General features: G+C 39.8%; 1 protein-coding gene across 1 annotated transcript in view; it reads right to left on the reverse strand.

Moving 5' to 3' along the window:
• The window catches only part of cacna2d3 (calcium channel, voltage dependent, alpha2/delta subunit 3), a 31,799-nt gene extending 9,216 nt beyond the window's left edge, over nt 1-22,583 (reverse strand). The window contains exons 1-16 of the mRNA XM_027278921.1: nt 22,421-22,583; nt 20,709-20,790; nt 19,046-19,267; nt 17,442-17,558; nt 15,480-15,539; nt 11,248-11,410; nt 10,540-10,671; nt 8,959-9,019; nt 8,677-8,827; nt 8,463-8,537; nt 8,273-8,362; nt 5,278-5,391; nt 4,194-4,272; nt 2,284-2,417; nt 1,891-1,908; nt 244-315 (exon numbers count right to left, since the gene is read on the reverse strand). Of these exons, the coding sequence (XP_027134722.1) occupies nt 244-315; nt 1,891-1,908; nt 2,284-2,417; nt 4,194-4,272; nt 5,278-5,391; nt 8,273-8,362; nt 8,463-8,537; nt 8,677-8,827; nt 8,959-9,019; nt 10,540-10,671; nt 11,248-11,410; nt 15,480-15,539; nt 17,442-17,558; nt 19,046-19,267; nt 20,709-20,790; nt 22,421-22,545 (1,695 nt within the window). The 5' untranslated portion in view covers nt 22,546-22,583. The remainder of the gene's footprint in view (nt 1-243; nt 316-1,890; nt 1,909-2,283; nt 2,418-4,193; nt 4,273-5,277; nt 5,392-8,272; nt 8,363-8,462; nt 8,538-8,676; nt 8,828-8,958; nt 9,020-10,539; nt 10,672-11,247; nt 11,411-15,479; nt 15,540-17,441; nt 17,559-19,045; nt 19,268-20,708; nt 20,791-22,420) is intronic.

Below are 22,583 nucleotides of genomic sequence, written 5' to 3' on the forward strand. Positions count from 1 at the left end.
AAAGGTTGGAGGCCATTCATTTAATCTTTAACAATGTGTTAAAAATGATTTAATGTAAAAAAAACAAGAGCAACGAGTAACTACAGCTGTCAAATAAAGTAAAGAGTAACGAGTACAGTGTTTGCCATTGAAATAGTGGAGTAAAGGTTTAGGGCAGCAAAAACTAGAAATACTCAAGTAAAGTGCAGAGAACTACAGTGCTTGAGTAAATGTACTTAGTTATTTTCCACCATTGTCACTTACCGTTTCATTCTTTGTGCTGAAGACAGGCATGGCGACTGTAGTCATCAGACTTGGGCCGGCTTTGTCTCTCAACTGAAAAATAAATAAATAAAATAATGTCTAACAGTTTAAAGCTGCTATTTTAGCAGAATCATCCCACTGACACTGACAGCGTGCTCGCGTATGATTGACTCTGATCAGGTTTGTAAACATTAGCAAATACTGCACAGAAGGCCACATGTTTACTCACAATTTCTTAATCTGAACATTTAATAAATTCTGAATAACAGCCAACACAGTTAAACTAATGTAACAAATATTATTATTTCTTATGTTCAAACAAAACCTCTAAACTATTGGAAGGACGGAAAAAAAGCAGCCGTGTGAATCATTTCTCACGTACAGCTTCAGCTACACGAGCTAATTACCAGTGAAAAGACAGCCTAACTGACATGAAATTCAATTAAAATTTCCAGATAGAAAAGAGACAAGCGTGACTTATTGAGTGGAGAATAACAGCTTCAGGACTTGAAAATGACTAAGCCAAAGGTAGGTACAAATTCAAGCAAGGAACACATTAAAAGTCTCATCAGACTCACAGATTCAACATTAATTCATTGCACAAAGAACAGCAACTAATTGAAATCCCGCAGAATCTGGCCACAGCCTTTCTGTTGTCAAACCTGAAACGTGTGACTGTGACGGCCTCAGAGGAGGAGACGAGGTCAGTTCGGTGAGATGAAGGCTGACATAATTAAGCACATGAGCGCTGTTAAAGTAGGTCTGCTATTCCCTCACCTCATGAGTCGACACAGCTGAGTGTGTGTGTGTGCGTGCGTGTGCGTTTGTCTAGTTGATGTTCATTTGTATCTGCATGCATATGAAGCAAACGAGCTGTGAACTGCAGTGTGTTTTAGCTGGCTTGACAAAATGAAGAATGGTGGGTCCTTAAATTCATCACAACACACAATAGAAGTGGAAACTGGACTGCTTCGGTCTACACACACACACACACACACACACACACACACACACACAGGTAAACCCATGGATGCCTAACCACCTCCATCCCTCTCTCTCTCTCACTCTCCCCGTTTTCTCCCTCTCTCTCTTTCTTGGTCTCCCCGCCAATGTCAGTTTTATTATGGGCTTTAGGAGATAAAATGCAATGATCCACAGAATGATGAATGGTGTGTCTGAGGCTGTGATACAAGAGCACACACTCCAGAGGACAATCTCCCAACCCTTCTGTGTGTGTGTGTGTGTGTGTGTGTGTGTGTGTGTGTGTTTTAGTGTGTGCATGCTCATCGTCTCCATACTGGAAGGAAAGTACAATAAATGCTCCTCTGCTGCCTCTGCCCCTCAGAGAGGAGAGCGAGCTTCTCCTCACTTTAGACTTTCTTCAAGGAAATATTTAAGAATAATGTCCAAAAGTGAAAAAATGTGGGACGGTGAGCAGCTATTTAACCTCTCAAGTCGCTTCTACTTCATACAATATAACTCACATTTACTGACTCCCAGAAGAAACCTGCTCATGATCTCCTTTCTGGTGCTAGTTTAAACCCACTTCCTACACAATGTGGTCGATTGTTTTTATAATAAAAACACTGTTGTAAATATGATTCTACCTGAGGGCATGTAAAGATCACATGACATGTAGATATTTACCTTATGAGCCTGGGAAAGCTGAAATGAAAGAAGAAATGCATAAAGATTGAATCATCCTGTGAGTTAGAGCCTTAACGCTGTGCATTGACTTTGAGGATGCAGATGCATACTGTGGGGGGAAGATCCATGCAGATTAATGAAGCTCATAATGAGGAATCATTCCAGCTGCATGAAGAATAATGACGAGAAAGCAGGCGCACACATGTGCACACTTACTGTAAAGTATAGCATGGACAGGCTAACACGAACATGCGTTTTCTGTGAGAGATTCCTGTTATTTTATCCACATTGTACAACCATGCAGACACATTTATATATAAATGTATATCGCAAATGAGAACTAATAATTTGAACAATCACAGGAAGTCACGATACTGCTTGTAACATACTTACAGCACTGTCCACGTAAGCTTCCGTCCACACTGTGTCGTGCTCGTGGTCAATAACCTTTGGGCGGCTCATGACATGAAGATACCTCATCACATTCTCCTGAACGTCTGCCAATGTGGAGATCTGACTAAAATATCCTGTAAATTAAACACACACACATATTAACCTTAAATGAGGCATCGTCTACAGTGTATTTGGACCATTTAAGGCTAGACATTCAAATATTAAAAATCATATCGGAGGGATGCCTCCCCTCCCACTCATGCACAATGGCTAGAAGAAATCATGTCCTGCTTAAAATTAGAGAAGGTTAGATACTCGCTTAAGCAAGATTTAAGAGATTTCAGAAGGCGTGGGGTCCTTTTCTTAATGCATTCCAGACTCTGTGAGGACTTGGCCATTAGGTGCAGCTTAACAACGTTACGTACTCTTTGCTTATTTTTAGCACAGGCTCTAGATGTGGCAATGTGCTCATATTATTATAGTGTATTGGCAGTGACTAGGGAGGGATTATTTTACATATGAAGATTTTATTTGATATTTCTTTTCTGTATAGCGTTGCATTTGGTTGTTGTTGTTTTTTCGTTCTTTTTGTTTTGTTTCTAAGTTATATTACCCAATTGTTGTCGATCTGGACACATTGGTGCTAATTGTTGTACTCACGTCTACCTCATGTTTTTGTAATGATCATTCAGCATTGCACTTTGGATATATCGGAAATCCTTTAAAAAACAGATTTTGATTTAAAAAAAAAATAAAAATCATATCAGGTAGTTGGGGAAGTATCAGATCAGCAATGTTTAGTACTCCATCTAAATGTGTGTGCAGATAAGACACAACCTCAGTAGTAGCTACGTAGCTAAATCAGCAAAATCTAGTTACGTATCAAAAATAAACATATTATTATGCAGAACGGCCTCTTTCAGGGTGTCCTTGTTATGTATAGTTTATATTATTTGATGACTCATAATGATGCATTGCGACGTAAGCAACGTTTACAGTTATGTGTAAGACAGGAACATTTCTGGCTTCGGTGACTCCTGCTCCTGCTGATACAATACATAGCTCCCCCTCCTTAACGGATAAACAACAGAGGTACTCAATAGATATCACACTGTGACTGAAGTGAGTGAAAGCAAATGTAGATCCAAATAATCACCATCCAAATAATTTCAAAGATACATTTATCATGTTAAAATGCTAAACAATGGCGCTTTAATTAGCCACATTAGACTATAGCTGAACTGTAATAACTGTGATAAATATATTTCCTCCTGAAATGTAGTAGAAGTATAACATAGCAGAAAATACAATTAAAATTCAGTACTTAAGTAAATTTACTTAATTACTTTCCATGCTTGCTGATGTCCCTGACATTACTGGTTTCCAATGGTTTAGAGCTTAGGGCGACAGAGGAGTCATTTAACTTGGTGTCAGCTCCTTCTGTTGCTGACAATGCTTCATACTGGACATGTAAGGTTATTTCACGGTGGGGGTCTGTATGGGGGAACAATGTTTGGGGCTTGTCTCCCCACAGTCCCTCTGTGATCTGTTTTCCCTTTCCTTTCCCGACTTTCCCTTCCAGAGGGCACTCATCCAGAGTGTTGACACGTGGGAGCCATCAGCAGCGAGCAGCCAAGGGGGAGACACTCTGACAGGAAGAGGGATTAGAGCAGATTGACCTCTGACCCCCCCCAAGTGCCACTTCATTGCCTCTTGGCATAAAGAGTCGAAGCCAGCACATACACACGCATGCACACATGAAAAAACACTTAACACACACGGCCAAACCACACGGATACCCACACATCCTCAACCTCGATCATATCACTCTGCATAAACGCCGCATCAGTCCGTATCTGACACTCAAACACGAAGCTGTCTTGAGAAGTGTTTATCAGAAAGTCCCAAACCTTTGTTGGCACAAGCCATCCATTTGAGGTTATCAGCAAATGCAGACTCTCGTCCAATCAGGTAAGGGAATATTCGCACCTGTGCAGAGGTGAGAAGAGATGGAAGGATTAAAAAAAAAAACATGCAAAGTGATGTGTCTCCTCAGTACTTTATCTTCCTGTCCTGATTCTATCTGGCTCTGGTGCAAGAAGTCACTGCATGTTTTTACATCCTCATGAGGGAACACTGACTGTAAAGGTGCTTTTCCTGCTTTTTCCTATCCCTCCTTTCTTTCAGTCCATCTTAGTGTTTTAACAGAAAGTTGGTTGGATTTTTTTCTTCGGTCTGCACTCTCTGCAGTTAAATTCAGTTTAATTTCCTTTTGTTGGGGATTGGGAATAAGGGCATGTTCCAGTGTCCTTTTAAAGAACGCTGTGTGACACTTTGCCAAACCTGCACGGCTCATTGGCTCCAGATGCTTTGCTAAGCATAAAGCATATAGAAAACACTGAATGGCTGCCATATAGCAGCCCTGAGGGTGTATGAGTGGGGGTGGGGTAGCCTGCCAAATACTGCCCTGTACCCTGCCAAACACTGCCAACACACATATGCTTGATAGGACTGAACAAAAGCCCCTGAGCTGTTGTTTATATTGCTTTGTGAGTGGCACAGCAGTCCATTTTTTGTCTTACAAAGGGAGGCTAACAAAAGATTTTAAACCCGGAGTCACAGAGTCCAGGAAGAAGTGTGGAGGGAGGAGGACCAGAGCCTTTGAGACTGAGCCGCTTGTACATACTCTGCCCTTGAAAGCAGTTAATTTTGCATATTTTATTCCTGGTGGAGGGAAATATCCCTCTAATGCATCAACACATTGAAGAGCATCACATTGACATGGATTTTACATAACATGAGTGGTAATGAAGTAAGAAACCAATTCCTCAAAACGTCAAGACAGGAGCTCCACCTGACATGAAGTATTAAAATGTACATCTATCCCGGCTGGAAGAAAACTGCAGAGCAAGCAGAAACTTCAGTAATAGGACACGTACAGTATAACATTGAAAATTAGACACCATGTGAAACAGAAGAGAGACAGAGACTAACCTTTCTTTCTGGCCAATTGTACTTTTCAAAAACGTCATCATACATTTCTGTCGCCCCGTCAGTCACGAGCATTATGGCTTGGCTGCACACACTGCCCCGTCCAGTTTGATTAAACTGCAGAAAGAGAGAAACCATATGAAGACATTCATTCAAAAGCCAAATTTAAACATTAAACAAAGAAAGCAAATGATGTCTGTTTCCACCGTATATGATGATATCTGATAAGGCAGTTGTGAGGCACCAGTCAATAAAATACAGATAACGTCTTTGTAAATAAACCTGAAGAGTGTGGTACACTTTATTCTGATGCCAGAAGATGCATTGCAGTAATTAAGCGGTTTATTGACCTGTGACAGAGTGAATGTGGAGAGAAAGAGGAGCATGTAGTGATCACCGGATAAAACCCGCTGAGGAGTGCTGCTCTCAGATCAGACAGGCCGAGGAACAAAAGGCCATCAGAGCCCTCACACACATTAAAAATGCAATGCCATATTACCACATTGCAATGTAATGTAATCAGTCGCGTACATGTCTGACAGCTGTTACTGCAACAGTATTTTATAGTCTTATTGTTGTGGAGAAATTGCTAAAGTCAATGGTCAGTGGCGAGTGTTCAGGAGTGTTCAGGAGCCTCTGACGTCTTATGCTGTAATATTTATTGACGCTTGGCCAAGGAGAATTAGAGACACTCTCAAAGTTCATCAGAAGTGCCTGAGTCGGTCTCACATTCTGCCCAACTCATCCTGGTGGATAGACTTTAAACCCCAAGATAACACCACAAATACTATATGCCCAGAATTAGCCAAAGAGAATGTCTGGAGACACAGATATCTGTTTATGCAGATTGGACCGTCAACGGCCAGCCATCTATTATGTCTAGAAAGGCAGCAATAGGTCTCTTCGACCCTGGCCACCACAGTGTTGAGATAGACTGGCACCTACTGTTCCCAACCAAAGCCAAACCACTAATACTGCCGAGGATCTCAAGGCCCACACGTGACCTTGTGTAACTTAAGGATAGAAAATTCCATAACACTTATAAAAGTCTTATAATGTTCATGTGTGCTGTGAACATTTGCATGACACGATAAACAATATAACATAAAATTGTCAATGGATGCAGTGCAACATGTATCTTTCCAGTTTGGTTCGAGAAAGAACTGATGTGTGGCTGTCAGTAAGACTATACTTCAGTAAACAACAAACAGGGAAAACAGTCAGCGCTTTTAAAGCTAAAAGGTTGTCTTCCATCTTAGAAAATGTTTGATTGCAAATGTATATGTTCACCTGTATAATAAATAGGAAAGTTAAGAGGATCATCCACAACATTTCAATGCAATGAAATGTCATTTTGCCCATAACAGACTTTCTTCACGGCAGATATTTTGACTGGTCATAGCATTAATTATGTGAACAATGGCTCTGTTCTATTCAAGTGTCCCAGCAAGCAATGACAGTGCTGATAGTGAGTCAGCATGCACAATACCCAGACCCTGGACCTGTAGCAGCTCAATGGAAATCATTCACTTAATTATTTACATCTGTTATTTTACACGTCAAAATGTCTCATGTGAAAAAGACCTATGACTGCAATGCACAGTCATGTGTGACAGTTTGTGGTCTTTCTCAGACTTTAGTTCACCTAGGCTATTTTCACTTCTGTTTACCACCACCGTTATCACCATTAAACACCTCTGTAGCACATACCCATCAACATCCTACTGTTAATTTTAGTTATGTTTAGTTTAATACAGCATGCTGTCTTAATATATTTCTCTTATGTAAACTCATTCCTTGAGAGGAAGGAGGATTTTCACTGATAAGAGTGGAGAGTCAAAAGTCATTATTGAAGATGTTTGTGCACAGCATCACTCCTTTAGCTAAGCCTTTGTTTGGCAGTTATATTTGGCCATTTGTTTCAGTATTGAAAATGAATAAGAAGTACTGAATATAAATGTTAATGATTAAAGACATAATCAATGTCCTTGATCATTAAGTAATGATGTTGATAAGAAATCAAATTAATCTCAGGCTGTTTGAGAGGTAAATCAATGATTAAGGGGATGGCTTACATAATTTGTGATGATAAAACATTTGATGACATGCTTGTTGATTCTTTAATATGATATATCTGTGAGAGGGAGAGGCTTTGCTGATGTTTGTATTACAGCACTGCTTTCATTCAGCTGACCAAGGCTGGGTGTAAAATGGTGCAGAGCTCATCAAGTGTTTCTTTTTGATTTGGTCTGTGATAGGCTATACTCTGACTTCATTCACCGGGCAGTGGTGTAACAATGAATTTCAGTAGTAGGCTACTAGATACCTGATTACCATATTCATTGCAGGGCTTTAATTAATCTGACAAATGCAGAGGTAAAAGCTGTGGTCCCTCAGCTTCAGCGGCGCAGCCAAAGCTCGCCTGAAAACAGGGAGATAAAAAGGAGCGCGGTGTGGCTCCTGGCCTTATCTGCTTTGTGTTCCAATCAGCCACGTTATTAATCATTGACATTAATTAGAGCCATTAATCACATTTCAGAATAGATGTGTCTGTGTTTGGAGGGCGGAACAGGGATAGCACTGGAGCGTTTCGACAGGCAACACACCTCCCAAACGCTCAAATATATTTGACTGAGTGTGAGTGTGCGACTTTTTATGATTAGCTGAGAGCACGCGCGAGTGTTGTACTTGAACACTTTCTGTCACTGAAAATAAATGCGGCTTGAAAAATGAAAATTTTTACTAATGTTCTGGTCAAGTGGAGTCTGTCAATTAAATGAAAACAAAGCACTAATTCATTATTTTTAATGTCAAATGAATCAAAAACTCATGGTTATTCAACAGGAGTGTCACATAATCAGTAAACAGGAAAGAAGAATTTAGTTGACCTGCTTGGTGAATCATTAGAAGACTGATGTTTGCACAACATCCCTATTAAACAGATAGTGACAGATACAAATCAGCCTCATGTAAAGAGCATTACCGTACTGGAACTTACATCATTCAGGATTGTGAACGCTTCGGCCAGAGCTTCACCCAGGAGCCCGATCCCTTTGGCAAACAGCTTATCTAGATGCTCACGGAAATGCTAACAGATAATGACAGAAGAGGAAAAGAAAGGATTTTTAACATTTATCAAAGAAATGATCCACATACCTGCATCACATGCCAGTTTGATCTCAACTCACATCTTTATTGGTTCTGTCGGCTCGGACCAGCGTGCCATTCAAACAAGGCTCCACGTAGTGGATCTCCTGATTATACTGAGAACATACAAATAATATTTAGATATGTAATTATCTTCCATGGAAGCTCCAGTTATCTGAAATACTTAAAAAACATTTTTCTATTTTTACAGAGAAATAGGACAGAGAAAAAGGCGACTGCTTAAGTAATACTTACTGCAATGATATTGAAGAAGTCGTCATCACCAAGTGTGTCTAATATGGAGGAGACAGTCTGCCTGGCGATGGTCAGCCTCAATCCTTTCATGCTTCCACTAACATCGACTAAGATGACAACATCCTTAGGAGACGTTGCTGCCTGAATGTACCTGAGATACAAGAGATTGTGTTAAGCATTTTGTTGCATTGAATGACCTTGAATGCTGCAGTTAAAGAAGGAAGAAGCAAGTATGATGCAGCAACAAGAGTAGTACTTTCATGTGGTAAAGTAGAGGCTTACCACTTCCTGTTTCTACAGTCAAAGCCAATTACACCGTGTTCATCTGGATGCCACTTCACTCCTGGGAAAGAGATCAGGAAGTCAATTCAGAGAAAATAACATTTCGTAGTAGGCAAATACAAGCACACTGAGACAGGATATCTGAAATATAACCACAGTTCTGTCAGCCCAAAGTATCACTGGAACCCATCAGTCGATGTACTGCACCATGCTGTTATACAGCTGTACTGCTATTTAAAATCACATTCAGAGGGAGGTTACCACAAATGCTGTATGTCCAAAAGGCTTTGGATTTGCAGATTGGTGACTAATAATTTTGTTTTGGTTGTATTGAACTCTATATTCAGTGGTGGAAGAAGTAATTAGATCCTTTAGTTAAGTAAAAGTAATAACACCACACTACAAAAAATACTCCATTATGAGTAAAATTTAAAACGCTTTACTGAAGTAAAAGTACACATTAAAAGTGAATGTATCAATAATAAAATAACTCCCCTCTGTCATTTCTGTATTATCACATCGGGTCATTAAAGCCAGAAAACTAAAAAACATGCAGTATGAAGATGAAGTTTCCTGGCAAAGTTAGAAGAGTTCTATTTATTTTCATGTGAGAGTGTGAGAGAAAATATGTTTTTTTTTCTGTTTTAAAGGGGCTGGGGTCAGATAGAAACAGGTGTTACATACTTCTGTGCACCAATCAGGATTAAGAAACATTTAAATCAAAATCTGATGTCAATCAAACCTGATAATACAACAAAGCCAACACAGTTCTGATGAAGAAGACTACAGTGTTGATCTCTTAAATAAAAACCAAAGATGTTTTTTTGAATGCTGCATTCATGATCATATTTTTTTATATTTTAGGAAAATACATAAGATTTGAAATGAGGTTTTCAGGGGGGGTTAATATGTAGGTGATACAGTTTGATAAAAGTGGAACAAATTTTAACTGTTGTATACTGCAGGAATGAAATAGAAGCAGTGGGGTATTTTTTAACCAGGCCAGTAGTTAGAGGTGATTGGTAAAGTAAGAAATCAAGAAGACGTTCAGTGAAGTGTGAATTTCAAATAACATGTAAATGATTAATACATTCGTAAAAAAGGGATTTTAAAACATCGGTGAAAGAAAATCTCTTTTTTATGAATCACTCCTCATACATTAAACACACAGAGTCCTTATCTGTATTACAGTATCATCACTTGTAACTTGTCTATGCAGCTTCACTCCAGCATTGCAGTGAGCCCACCGCCTGTTTCATATCATTGCAACGGTCTGATAACTGCGGTTTGATCCAGCAGCCATGCCCTGTTCCTCAATGTGACTGTAGACCCACTCCGACAAACTCTGATTAATTACAGTCTGTATATATGCATCCTCTCTGATGGTCTGTAAAATTACAACATTAGCCAAATTACCCTTTTAGTAATTCAAAATCATTTGTTCTGATCTGGGTTTTTTCCCCTGCGCTGACGGCTGATGGCTCCCTTGAGACAAGCCTTTCTTTTCCCACACACACACACACACACACACTGACAGTGATAGGATAGGATGAGACAGACCAACAGAGCGACAGCACTCACCTGGGTACTGCCTGAAGAAACCCTTGGCGCTCCCAAAGTACTGCCAGATCAGTGTCGGGTCTCTTTCAAAATTATCTACGAATACTTTATTCAGAGCCTCCGACCAGTAAACTCCATTCACTATGTCAGGATCTGAAGAGGAGGAAGGCAAAGACGCACAGATAGAAAGAAGAAAGAGAGAAGTGAATTAAACAGTGATAATGGTAATCATTCTGGTCACCATTACTGAGTGTGCGGTTGACCTTTGTCCCTTATTGACCCCCCTGAAGGAGATACAATGCCTGTGACAAAATCCTCCCCTCCCCTCCTCCTGCTGGACGAGCCTCCTTTTGTGCCGTGAACAGAGTTATGGGGAGTCCATTATAGCCAAACAAAAGCAGTCCTGGCAATACACAGGGCGAGGTGACACACTCCGTTATAAAACAAGAAGCAGTTAGAACAGCTAGCGTATGACAAACATCTTTCCCATCCCCCCTCTCGGTACGCTTTCCAGTCTCTCTGAGAGGTCTGCAGTTGCTTTCTCTCTATGTCTGGACTGTTATTGATCCCCCAACTCCACTTCTTCCCAGCCTGTGACACTGATACGGCTTCAGCTGCCATTTCTCACTTTCACCGCTTACTTTCCTCCCTCCTCTTCTCCTCCCCGTTCATCAGCTCACAGCGGGTAAATAACACTCGCGTAATGCTGCATGCAGGCTGAGCCCTCACCTTTGTTGTACATGTTGGTGGGCACCTGCACCACACTGAGGCTCAAGTTGACTGACAGGTTATTGAAATGGTCGTTGGGCTCCAGGAGGAACTCTCCACCCAGCTCTACGTTATTGCCCATCTCGTCCACCTCATTGATCAGCACAGCGTTGAAGTACTCATACTGTGGGACAGAGTGAATATGGCGAGAGTTAACTGAAGCCTGCAGAGAGGTGAAGTCATATTTTGTGTTATTCTTTTAGTTCAAAAACAAAACTGTAATAGCAATGTTGATATTAATACTCAGAGGATTGGTTCATACATACAAGCCTATCTTAAAACAATACTCACATGCCCATATTTACTGAAAACATTTTTTGTTGCATTAATTATTCCTTAATGTGAATACTGACTGGCAGATTTCTTGTGAGAGAAGTCTGATTTAGTGAAAGTAGTGAGTAAAGTATTCTGCAAAGTTACAGTATTTTTAGTACAGCATTTCTAAATTGAATGATTATCCCCGACAGTGCTTCTGTGGGCAGTAATACAGAGTTATTTATTTATTACTTATTTTATCCATCTCTTATATTAGATGTTAAAAACATAAAGAACAATTACAGCAACCCAAAAGAGTTTCTTTGTGTGTATAGGAATGTAAGTATTGTTTTATGTAAGGCAGACTTGGAAAAAAACAAAACAAAAAAAACATGAACCTATCCTTTAGGTTCAAATGTTCCTCATGCAGGTTTTGCCTTTGCACCATTTATAAAATGCAAAATAACGTGTGCCTAGTCTACATTTGTTCTCTTAGCGTCATAAACTTTCAGATCAGCAATCTTAAAACCAGATCACAGATAAGTAAAAAAAGAACAGAATAAAGGAAAGCAAAAGAAAAACACACACACACAAAAAAGACAGTGTCTATGAGTAGATGTCTAAAATATAAATGATAGCATGGTTACTAACATTTAAAGTAAAATAGACATTTTTACATTACATTGCATATAATTATTATAATATATTTCTACCACAGAAAACACGGCCCCTCATAATGAATAAACAGTAATTCTGTGTAGTTATTGTAGCAGTTATAATTGTCACTGAGGTCTAAAAAGGAGCTGGACATGAACTGGACTGGTCTTTCTGAAGTGAAACCCAACAGTTTGTCTGTCCTGCCTGCTGCTGCAGAAGAAAGACTACCTCATCCTGTCTGAGCGGGCCTCTCTGTGGCCTCTGGTCCTTATTGTCTGCACTGAGAGGAAAAGGGAGATAGGGGAGAGATGGAGAGATGGAGGGAGGGAGGGAGGGAAGGAGGGAGGGAGAGATGGCTGATGGACTCTACAGCATCACACTCGGGGGAGACCGCGCGGGCATCACCATCAAGCAGCCCCTGACAGCTCATACCACGCCTGAGCAGCTCTCTGACGAGCTGCGGCGGCGGTGGTGGGGAGGAAGGGGAGGCGCTCTGCGGAGGGGTATCAGCAGGGGAGAGAGAAACGTGCACCCTCAGCAGAACTGCTGTGCTGTAGAGAGGCACGTTAACCACGAGGGTTATTACTGTAGAGCAGGCCATGGGACACTGCAGCTCTCCGAGACGCCCCACTGACTCTTACACTACTGCAGTTAGCTGTAGGCCCTACTGCAGAATTCTGCCCTCTATTACAGACTGCTGGGCCTTACTGTATAACCAGACCCCAATATCTGGAGATGCTGGGTCTCAGTAAGTTTTATTTCCTATGCTGAAGATTTAACAGGCGCTGATACGCACTGCAGCTGTTGTAACTAACGGCTTCACAGAGTCAAAACCTATTTGTTCTGAAGTTGCAGACTTTCCTGATCACATTGTTCAAGAGTATGTGTTGTTCAAGATGAAACAGTAATATTTGTTCAACAGAAACATTCAGTATATGAGCAAATCATTTGTCAAACTGTAGAATAGTTTTGTAATCATGTTATTGGGTCAGCCCAATATATTTATGATGTTTAGAAACCACCATGATAACAGCAAGGAACTAAAAACAAGACCATGACCACCCTCTCTAGTATTAATTTCTATTTTGCCATAGAAAAACTATCAAATGCATAATAACCAAGGACTCCTAAATATAATATTTGTTACTTTATGCTTTAAATGTTTGAACATGATCACAAAAAGAGAAATTTAGGCCTTTAACTCAAGTCTTGACAAGTTCATAGCAGAAATATTAAGGACAGTTTAAATGAACACAACAAGTATTTAATTCAACGTGTTTTAATGCTGCTGGCATGCCTTGTCATTTATTTAAAATTCAAACTTAGATTAAAAAAAATTGTCAGAGGCTTTTCTAGGACATCAACATAAACGCTGAGAGTTGAAAGCAAAAGCTCTGTTAGCAAACACTAAACCAAAGACATATTACAGTGAATACATTTTCGGATGCAAGAGCCAAGTTTCTGTTGCACCATCAGACCTGATCTGTACACCCTTGAACTGCGGACTACGTTTGGGGTCAATGCAAAACACCCGACTGTCCTGACACGAAGCAGCTGAGATAAGAGCAGCCGGCTTATCTCATTGTGGTCAGTGAAATGGTGCGTGAATAATGTGTGGTGTCAGGGGAGGCGAGGTTGGCTAAATGATGCCACAAGGAGTAATATCATGACATCACATCATTATCACCGGTGGATATTGAATTTTCCTTATTATATTTTATGGCCATTAAGGTAAAATCTCTGCGTGATAGGCCTGTGCTGGGTGTCAACTGCTTTAATAATAAATTAAAAAAAAAAAGTTAAAATAGGTTGAACTTATCAGAAGTATATAAAAACACATTAATGGTTGTGAAGGATGCTATTAAAATGCAATACATGCAAATAGATGTTTGTCTTTGGCAAAATATAAAAAGAAAACCGATGCAGCTATCATAAAATGATGTTCAGGTTTATAGAGATATTCACTTTGAGAGAAAAAAAATATATTAAAAAGACTTGAATAATTTTTTTTTTATATATTTGTGGAGTCCACATATATTGTTTGATTTAAGGATTACTGCTTTGAAGGGTGATATATTAAACAGTCTATAAGGCATCAAGAAAAACAGCCCAAACATTAAAAATAACAATAATAATAATAATTGCTCTATAGGGACGAAGTAATATTGTATATGTAATATTGTATATGTATTAAAATACAAGTATTTTACAAGTATTTGAATGGATAGCAGTGAGTACAAATATATACAGTGCATTTCCTTTATTATTAGTTACAAAACAGCAGTCGTATTTTTGTTTTAAAGCTCTACCTGTCTCGTTATGGCAGTATGAACAGCAGAGAAACGGGCAGGGAACAAGGTGACTGAAATGTATTCACATGATGTAAATGCTTCTATTAACTGTAAAGTGCCGCCGTTATTTCAGTGTTTTGTTGCTCGAGTGGGTTTTCCAATCTAGAGCCATGAAAGTGAAACAATGCGCCAACGCGCAAAAGAGTTTCATTTATCTTTGTCCACTGGACAGAGAGAGAGAGAGAGAGAGGGGGAGAGAGAGAGAGAGAGAGAGAGAGAGAGAGAGAGAGAGAGAGAGAGCACTAACAGACGACAGAAATACTGCATTCCCTCTGCAGACTCTGAGGAAGCTCAGCGCGCCCTGGAAATCCGCAATGAGAGCCGCAAAATAATGTCCTGAACACACGAGCATATCCTGTGAAATATAATTAAAAGTAATGTGATGCATCCTTTTTTCTTTTTTTTTTTTAGCCTGCATGACCACGTGGTCTGAGTCGAATATCTTCAATATCTTCTGAGAAAGTGTTTGTGCTTTAATCCAAACATTTTTTTGCATGCATCACAACCTGCAGCACAAGATTCCTGCACAATAGGTCTCGGTTCCCTCTAATACTGTATTACAGTTATTCTGTTACTGTACTGAACCTAAAGGCGCAGCTGCAGCACAGACTTGCCTTTGAGCTATGATTACACTTAAAAAAAAACACAGCCAGTATGAGTTATGACACATGGCGCTGCAGCCTTCACTATGTGCGGCATTGCTTATCAAAGAAGCGTTATGTATCAAAGCGCTGACAGGACGTCAGTGTGAAGGACGATACCAATGCAATTAAAGACTTTTAGGGCCTATTACCCTTCTCTCACCTTGCAGCCGCTCCTCCCCAGCCCAACTAAAAACGAGTCATCCAGGTCTCAGACAATGACACAGCACATTTTTAATAACTTCATTCTTTTTTTCTTTTCTTTTTCTTTGCGGGGGACAAATCTCACCTGCAGGTCAGGATTTTCCTCATGCTGATGGTGCGCTTCTTCTGCCGCCTCCACCAGCCGCTAAGAGGACCAAAAGACGTGGGTTAATATAAGTAGAGCTTTAAAGACATGCGCAAACGAACCAAGTCCTACATTTGTACTTAAATTTATATTTAAGACACAGACTTCAGTAATTAATTCCTAAAAGTTTTTCTACTCTGCTGCTGCTGTTTGAAATACTCCATTATTTTTAAGTCTCAACAAATGTCATGAATATGATCGAGGACCACTTCCAGGCTTGAGTTCAATCTTTGGATAACATCGACAACACTGGATGTGTTGCCAGAGTTGTTAGTCTCTAACTCTTTGATGGTCATCCTCAGAATTTCTAGGGCCAAAAAAAAATATATATATATATGCATAAAATGTAGGGCACTACTGTTGAGTGGCGCTGTGAAATGATTGATGGAGGCAGGTTGAAGCAGGATTTCACGCCGTGTACCAAAGCAGCGATAGTTTCCGTAATATAACTCGATTCTGGAAAATGTGCTTGGGTCTGTGTTTCCGGGGGAAATGCCACCTAAACGTTATATTCTCTCTCGCCTTTGGAGCCAAGCAGGTAATTAACATCTGTCACATGTGTCAAAATAACTGCTATATAAACACAACTGAGGGGTTTTGGAGCCGACTGCTGAGCGGCTGTGACCAAATTCAATTGACCTCGTGGTGAGCTCTGATGTCGTCAGCAGTTGGCAAATAAAATAAATAAATAAATATATGATGAAATAAATATAATGATTTTCTGATTTAGGCGGAGAATGTTCGTGCATAATTTCCCCTCTTTTGATATGTACCCGCAGCGATCACACACACCTCACCTTCACCAATTTATTGAGGTCACAGCCTCATTTTTAAACCTCGCTTTTCAATTTGGAGCAAACGTGATGACGTCATCAGATTAGGATTTAACACACCTGTGCTGATATATAGATATATAATTATTATTATAGTATATAATATATAGATATATATATATATATATATATATATATATATATATACACCAACAGCCAAATTTGTGCCTTTGAATCGCTTACACATTTCTTAATTATGTTAAATCAAATCCGGTTTATCGAATTAATTCCTATAAGTGTAATTCACAGGCTGAATTGTCGCACACATGGGATCAGGCCCGGAGAGATAAAACCTTATCATTTCCCAGCAGTCCCTGCGAGGGGCAGCATTAAAATGGTTACAAGCTCCTCTGCGCTGAGGTCGCAGACAGGCTGCTGCTGCTGAGAGGCTGTCAAACAGCTCAGACCTGTAATAAATTAAATGTGAGGGAAATATTCCTCACGGATCGTTTACATCCATATTAAGTACAGATTAGATCTTTGAACGTTGCACCATCGTGACTAAGTGACTAATCTGATGAATTTAGGGACTGTGAGAAAATTAGGCCTATTGTGGTAGAGGTAGAAAATCTCCCTCGTGTTTATATATTGAAACCTATTAACAAAAACAGTTTTCACATGGTGGTGTAAAAATTATATCAAAATATTGTGTCCTTTTTTTAAATCAAATATTCTGGCAGCCTGAGAGTCACTGTGTGTGTTGCAGTAAGATACCCCTGTAATTTCTTTTTATTCCAAATAATAAAATAAAGATAAATTAGATCCAATGATGTTTGTCTGTTATGATCAGACATAAGACTGTCCATCATAATTAAATCAATCACTGGTGCCTGATAAGCAGATGTGTTGGACTCAAAGGAGGCTGTTTCCTCTGGGCAAACAGCCAAACAGCACACCATTAAATGCAAAAAACACAAGTTGAGTGCTATTACAACTACTACACTTTGAAAACTTAATAGATACTTCCTTTAGCTAAAATAAAAAATAATAACATTTGTTCAAAATGACAAATAGATAAGTAAGGAATGAAAAGGGTTTATTTTCCAAACATGTGTTATAATGTACCTACCCTGGTGGCCTCTGCTTTTTTCCGAAACACTTCCTCCATCTTCACGGCCAGAGTTTTGACCAGTTTCACACCATCGATTTCTTCCACTCTGACTGACTTTTCAAATTCTTTATATTTCTGAAAAATAACCAGAAACAAAAATTGGGGCATTGACAGAAAGAACAACAGTAAATCTTATAACACTGGCTGCAGGAAAACTTATTGAGCTCACATGGTTGATAAACCAATTAGGACTGTCTTAAATGTTCACTTAATAAGACAGGAAAAAAACATTAAGATAATCATCTTTTCTACAACGTGTGTGTTCTGCAACATTTTAGAGCACTATTGTTTCACTGCATCCCACTCCAGGGAGAGTGGGGAATTGTTAAACAAGGCTTATAAGGCGTCACATGTTGGCTGACAAGCTGCATGCAGCTAGTCTCAGATGAATGGTTGATAAAACCCTCGCTGCAACACAGAATGATTGATAGTCTTTATCCAGTCTCAGTCATTGGCTGCACATGCTGCTTCTTTCTCTCTGATTGGTTGGAGATAGCCATGTTGGGTGGCCAAGGGGGGATAGTGGGGCGGGGCTGGATCTGAAGGCTATGCATGGTAAGAAGGTAATTGAAATGGAGTCAAAGCACAGGAGAAAGATAATAACGTGTCAAGCTTGGGCGATTCTGGGTAATGAACTACACCTCACATAATGCTGATTCTGCTGGATGCACAGGACCTCCAGTGATACAGAACAAAGCCCGCCACAGCTCGAAGGAATATAACATTACATAATCCCACACCTGTCTGGCACACACTCTCACACACACATACCCATTTGCAAATAAAAACAAAAAGCTGATCCTCTCACGCTGTCCAGTCAGCCACATCGCACACACTTTCGATAACCTTATCTAAAAATAAACACAAGCCACGAAAGACTCGTAGCAACACATTCAAACACATTAGCCATTGTGTGGACAGGAAGCACACAGAAACACACACACACAAAAACACACACCAGTACATGAGGCGACAAATTACCTACTGAAAGGAAGAGTGTGGGTTCGCAGTGGAGCAGAACAGTTCATTTCACGCCTGTCCTCCTCGCCTCAGCACCCTGTGTCCCCCAAGTCCCCCACCCCCCTGATCCTCCTCCTCCCTCACACTCTCCCACTCATCAAGAGGAGCTTTAAGCCCCCTCCATCAAAAGCACTGATCATAATTATTGATTAGAGTAATGACCAATGCAGGAGTGAGGCCAGCCTGCGTGGAGCTCCAGCGTTTCCCCCCTTTTTCAGAAAATCTTGTAATTCACCATAAAAGCATCTAATGATCAGCCTTAATGACCAGCCCCTAACGACCCGTCAGTTCCCCTCACAGCTCACTGCTTTGTGCTGACTGGCTCGGCACAGCTCTCTCCAGACATGCCTCCATGAACAGGAACACTGGCAAAGTGCTTACATACCCACAAAAAAAAACAAGAGGAACAAATCTGCAGGGCATATTGTAAAAAATGTGTTTGTACAAAGAAATGCATATTTGGCAACAAATGGACGGCTTGTACTTCAGCTACCACCACACGTTTGAACTTAAATCTATATCTTATATTAAGGAACTGTCACCTCAGAGCAAGGAGGTCCTAGGTTTGGACCCTGGAGCCGCTTTCTATACGCAGTTTGAACGCTCTCCCCATGTTTGCGTGGACTTCCTCTGGTTGCTCCGCTTTCCTCCCACAGACATGCAGCAGAGGTTTTAGCATTAATCCTGCTATTGCCCTTGACCGAGGCACTGGCCTCAGAACTGGAGTTGGTCCCCGGACGCGGCGCTGTGATAGCCCATAGCTCCTAAAATAGTGAGGATGGGGTCAAATGCAGAGGATTAACAAGTATGACGGGGGTTCATGTACTAACTTAACTTACAGGAGGGAAGTAAAGAGTTATTATAGACAGGGGGGATCACAGTGTCCCATGTTAAAAATGGTCTATACAGAATTTATACTGTACATGAGTGAAATGAATGACATGTTCATGGAGTGACCATAAAAATAGAAACCACTGTCCAGTGTAATGCAGTCCTGTAATAAACTGACAATTATACTTTTAAAGAGAGCCGCTGATTCATTTCTGTTGTCCTTTTGGAGGCAGACGTTTGTGAGCATCATTAAAAGGTGTCTAAATTAAGTAAATGAGATTTACACAGTATTAAAAACCACAGACCATCGTTTCAAATTCATGTTATGTGACAAAGCTTTTTCCAGATCCACAGGACTTTCTTGTTTATTTTTGGTGCATATCCCAGAATTTCAAAATATACTCATCAGGTCAGGCAGTGTGGACAGAATAATGCAGAAAATTTCCAGAACATTTACTTTAGATATAATGATGCAGCCATAAAAACACAGTGTGTCGAATTGGAATCTGAGTATCATGGGGCCTGTTGAAACAAGGAGATGAAAAACTGTCACAGAGAGTGGATATTGTTTTTTCTAAATGTGCCGCTTCTTAAACGTGACAATAAATTTACATGACAATTCCCGAGTTTTGTACGGTTCATGTTTGTGTTTTTGCCACCCAGTCCATCTTTTACTTATTAAGGAGAAATCTGAGGATAAAACCAGGGTTAATTATTCCATTTAGTGGCTTTTAAAATACCATAAGACATGATTGTGAAGTATGTAACCTATCACACGTCTACATAAATTTTAATATGAGACTCAAAACACATTATAAGCATGCTGGCAGACAGTTCACCATTCATCCACCTGACTCGTCTCTGACCACCGGAGGCCTGTGAACACAGAGCCCACCTTTGCCATCAAGTGGTCAGAAAGTTAAATCTACTGCATTGGGTCATCATTCATTCTCTGCTGATTTCACTTGTTCGTCAGATCATAACCCCCCTCACCCACTATCGAACCCAACCACGCTCTAATTCAATTTGTCTCCTTGTCGCATTCATATCCAGAGGTTGAAACTCTTGACTCTAGAGAGTTAACTGGAGAGATGAGATGAGAGAGGAATCAGAGCCGTGGTTAATGGGCCGTGTCAAGTACAAACAGACATGCACGCGCATGCACACACACACGCACACACACATAGAGCTGTGTCTCTGCCAAACACACCTGAGTCTCCTCTAAAATAACGCATCAGCATTCAGCTGAGACACCAAAATGTCTCTGCAGCCATTAGAAAGGGAATATAGCATTACAGCGTGCGATGTGTGTAACTACATGATGATCAGATAAACGGAAAATGAGTTAGCAAGACAGGGAAATAAAAAGAATACCTTTTGCAGTAGTTGAGATCCAGAATATTTTGCAGAAATTGATTTAATTTCTCCACCAAACGCTGAGGCCCAGAGCTTTACGCTAGAACGCAGAAATAAAAATGACAGTTTAGCCAAGAGTGTCCCAGATATTATAAAAAAAACGCACACAAAAATGTAAAAATAAATCCAAAGAGATAAAAAAGAAAATTAAATAAATGAAGGTATTGTCCAACTTGAAATCTAGCACTGCAACAAACACATCAGAAACCATTTATAACAAGTAATATTAGTTTGAGCTGCAGTCAGATGTAGTTTTAAATACTCTCTGTCCTCTCCTCACCCCAGATGCTCTTTAATCTCTCCTCAGCTGTCAATTTTTTAAGGCTTCATTTCTGACATGATCAGTCAAAAGATTATTATCAAGGCCCGCCGTCCCCTGACCTTCACTCTGCTGACAGATGATAGCTTGTAATTTTGATGATCTATATTCTAGTTATTGGAGCTTTTTTCTTTTAAACTGTAAATGACTCTGTCTCTCTCTAAGAGTGGCAGAGATATATTGTACCTGAAAAGTAAAACAAAGCTGAATGTGACCGTCCTACAGGAAACATAGATGCTGTAGTCGCCTGTTCTAAGGGCTTTTTAATATAATCAAGAAACATTTGTACAGTATGTTTAAAACAGCAATTTTAAAAACAGTTTATTTGTACAGTATGTTTAAAACAGCAATTTTAAAAACAGTTTAGCAAAAATAATTGAATCTCGGCTGATTTCCTTGTGTGTGGTGTAATATTGCAGCTTTTAGACTAAAGAACTAAAGATCCTGCAGGAGAAGCTCTTGTTTCATATTTTGAAATGCGTGCAATAATAATACATTTTGACACTGAATTAATTCAAAAATAATTCATTGATGTTATCCAAGGTAAAATTCATCTGCATTTACATCTTTGACTTTTAGGTTTTTAAATCTTTTTAAAAAAGGTTCCCAAAATAAAATGTTTTGCAATTTAGCAACTCTCCCAATCTTCTGCAGATACAGTCTGATTTATAAAAAAATATATGATTCACTATCATTATATTGTAGTTATATGTATACAAATAGGAATGATTAGATTACACCTGTTAAGGCCTGAGATTTCAACTGTAACAAATTAACATTATCAGAAATGTAATGTACTGTATCAGATTTGTAAATAACCTGCTCTTTATCAATTTGAATTATTATACATTTAGAAAAAAAATGAGATAAAATGTGCACCTAAAGTCTGTCCTGCATATAAAAATGTTTGACTTGCTTTGCAGTTATTACACACAAACACATACAAAAATAAGACAAAAAATAAATACAGTTTGCTGCAGTCCTAACCTCTTTTCTCAGCCTCCAGTGTTTTAAAAGAAAAAAGAAATCACATCTGTTACAGCACATTTCCTCCCACCAACAGTATCACTCTCTACATGAGTGATGAGTTAAACCTGTAATATGGCCTGTGTGTAGGAACACAGTCAGAGAGGTCTGTGGTCGAATTAAACTACATAACTTAAAGCAAACTACAAAAACAAGATTATTTTCACATTAAATTCTCTCTTTAATTGTAACCTGTTACATAAATGAACCTAATTCTGAAAGAAATGCTGCACCACTGATGGCTGCACCCCCTGCCTGCAAGAGCAAAGCATATTAGTTCAATCATTCCACGTGAAACAAAGTTACAGAGGTGCTTCTCACTCACACTGACAGAGGGATCCCTTGCTGGGACCCCGCCACCTCCACCACATTGAAGCCGACGAGGATCCAGAGCAGGGGGAGACTGGTGCTGCACATGTGCGAGAACAGGATCCTCCAGTCACCCAGCATCTTCTTCAGCTCTGCTTAGAAAAAAAAATGTCTGTACA

This window comes from Larimichthys crocea, chromosome VI (assembly GCF_000972845.2).
Source record: "Larimichthys crocea isolate SSNF chromosome VI, L_crocea_2.0, whole genome shotgun sequence".
In the NCBI taxonomy this organism is placed as follows: domain Eukaryota; kingdom Metazoa; phylum Chordata; class Actinopteri; family Sciaenidae; genus Larimichthys; species Larimichthys crocea.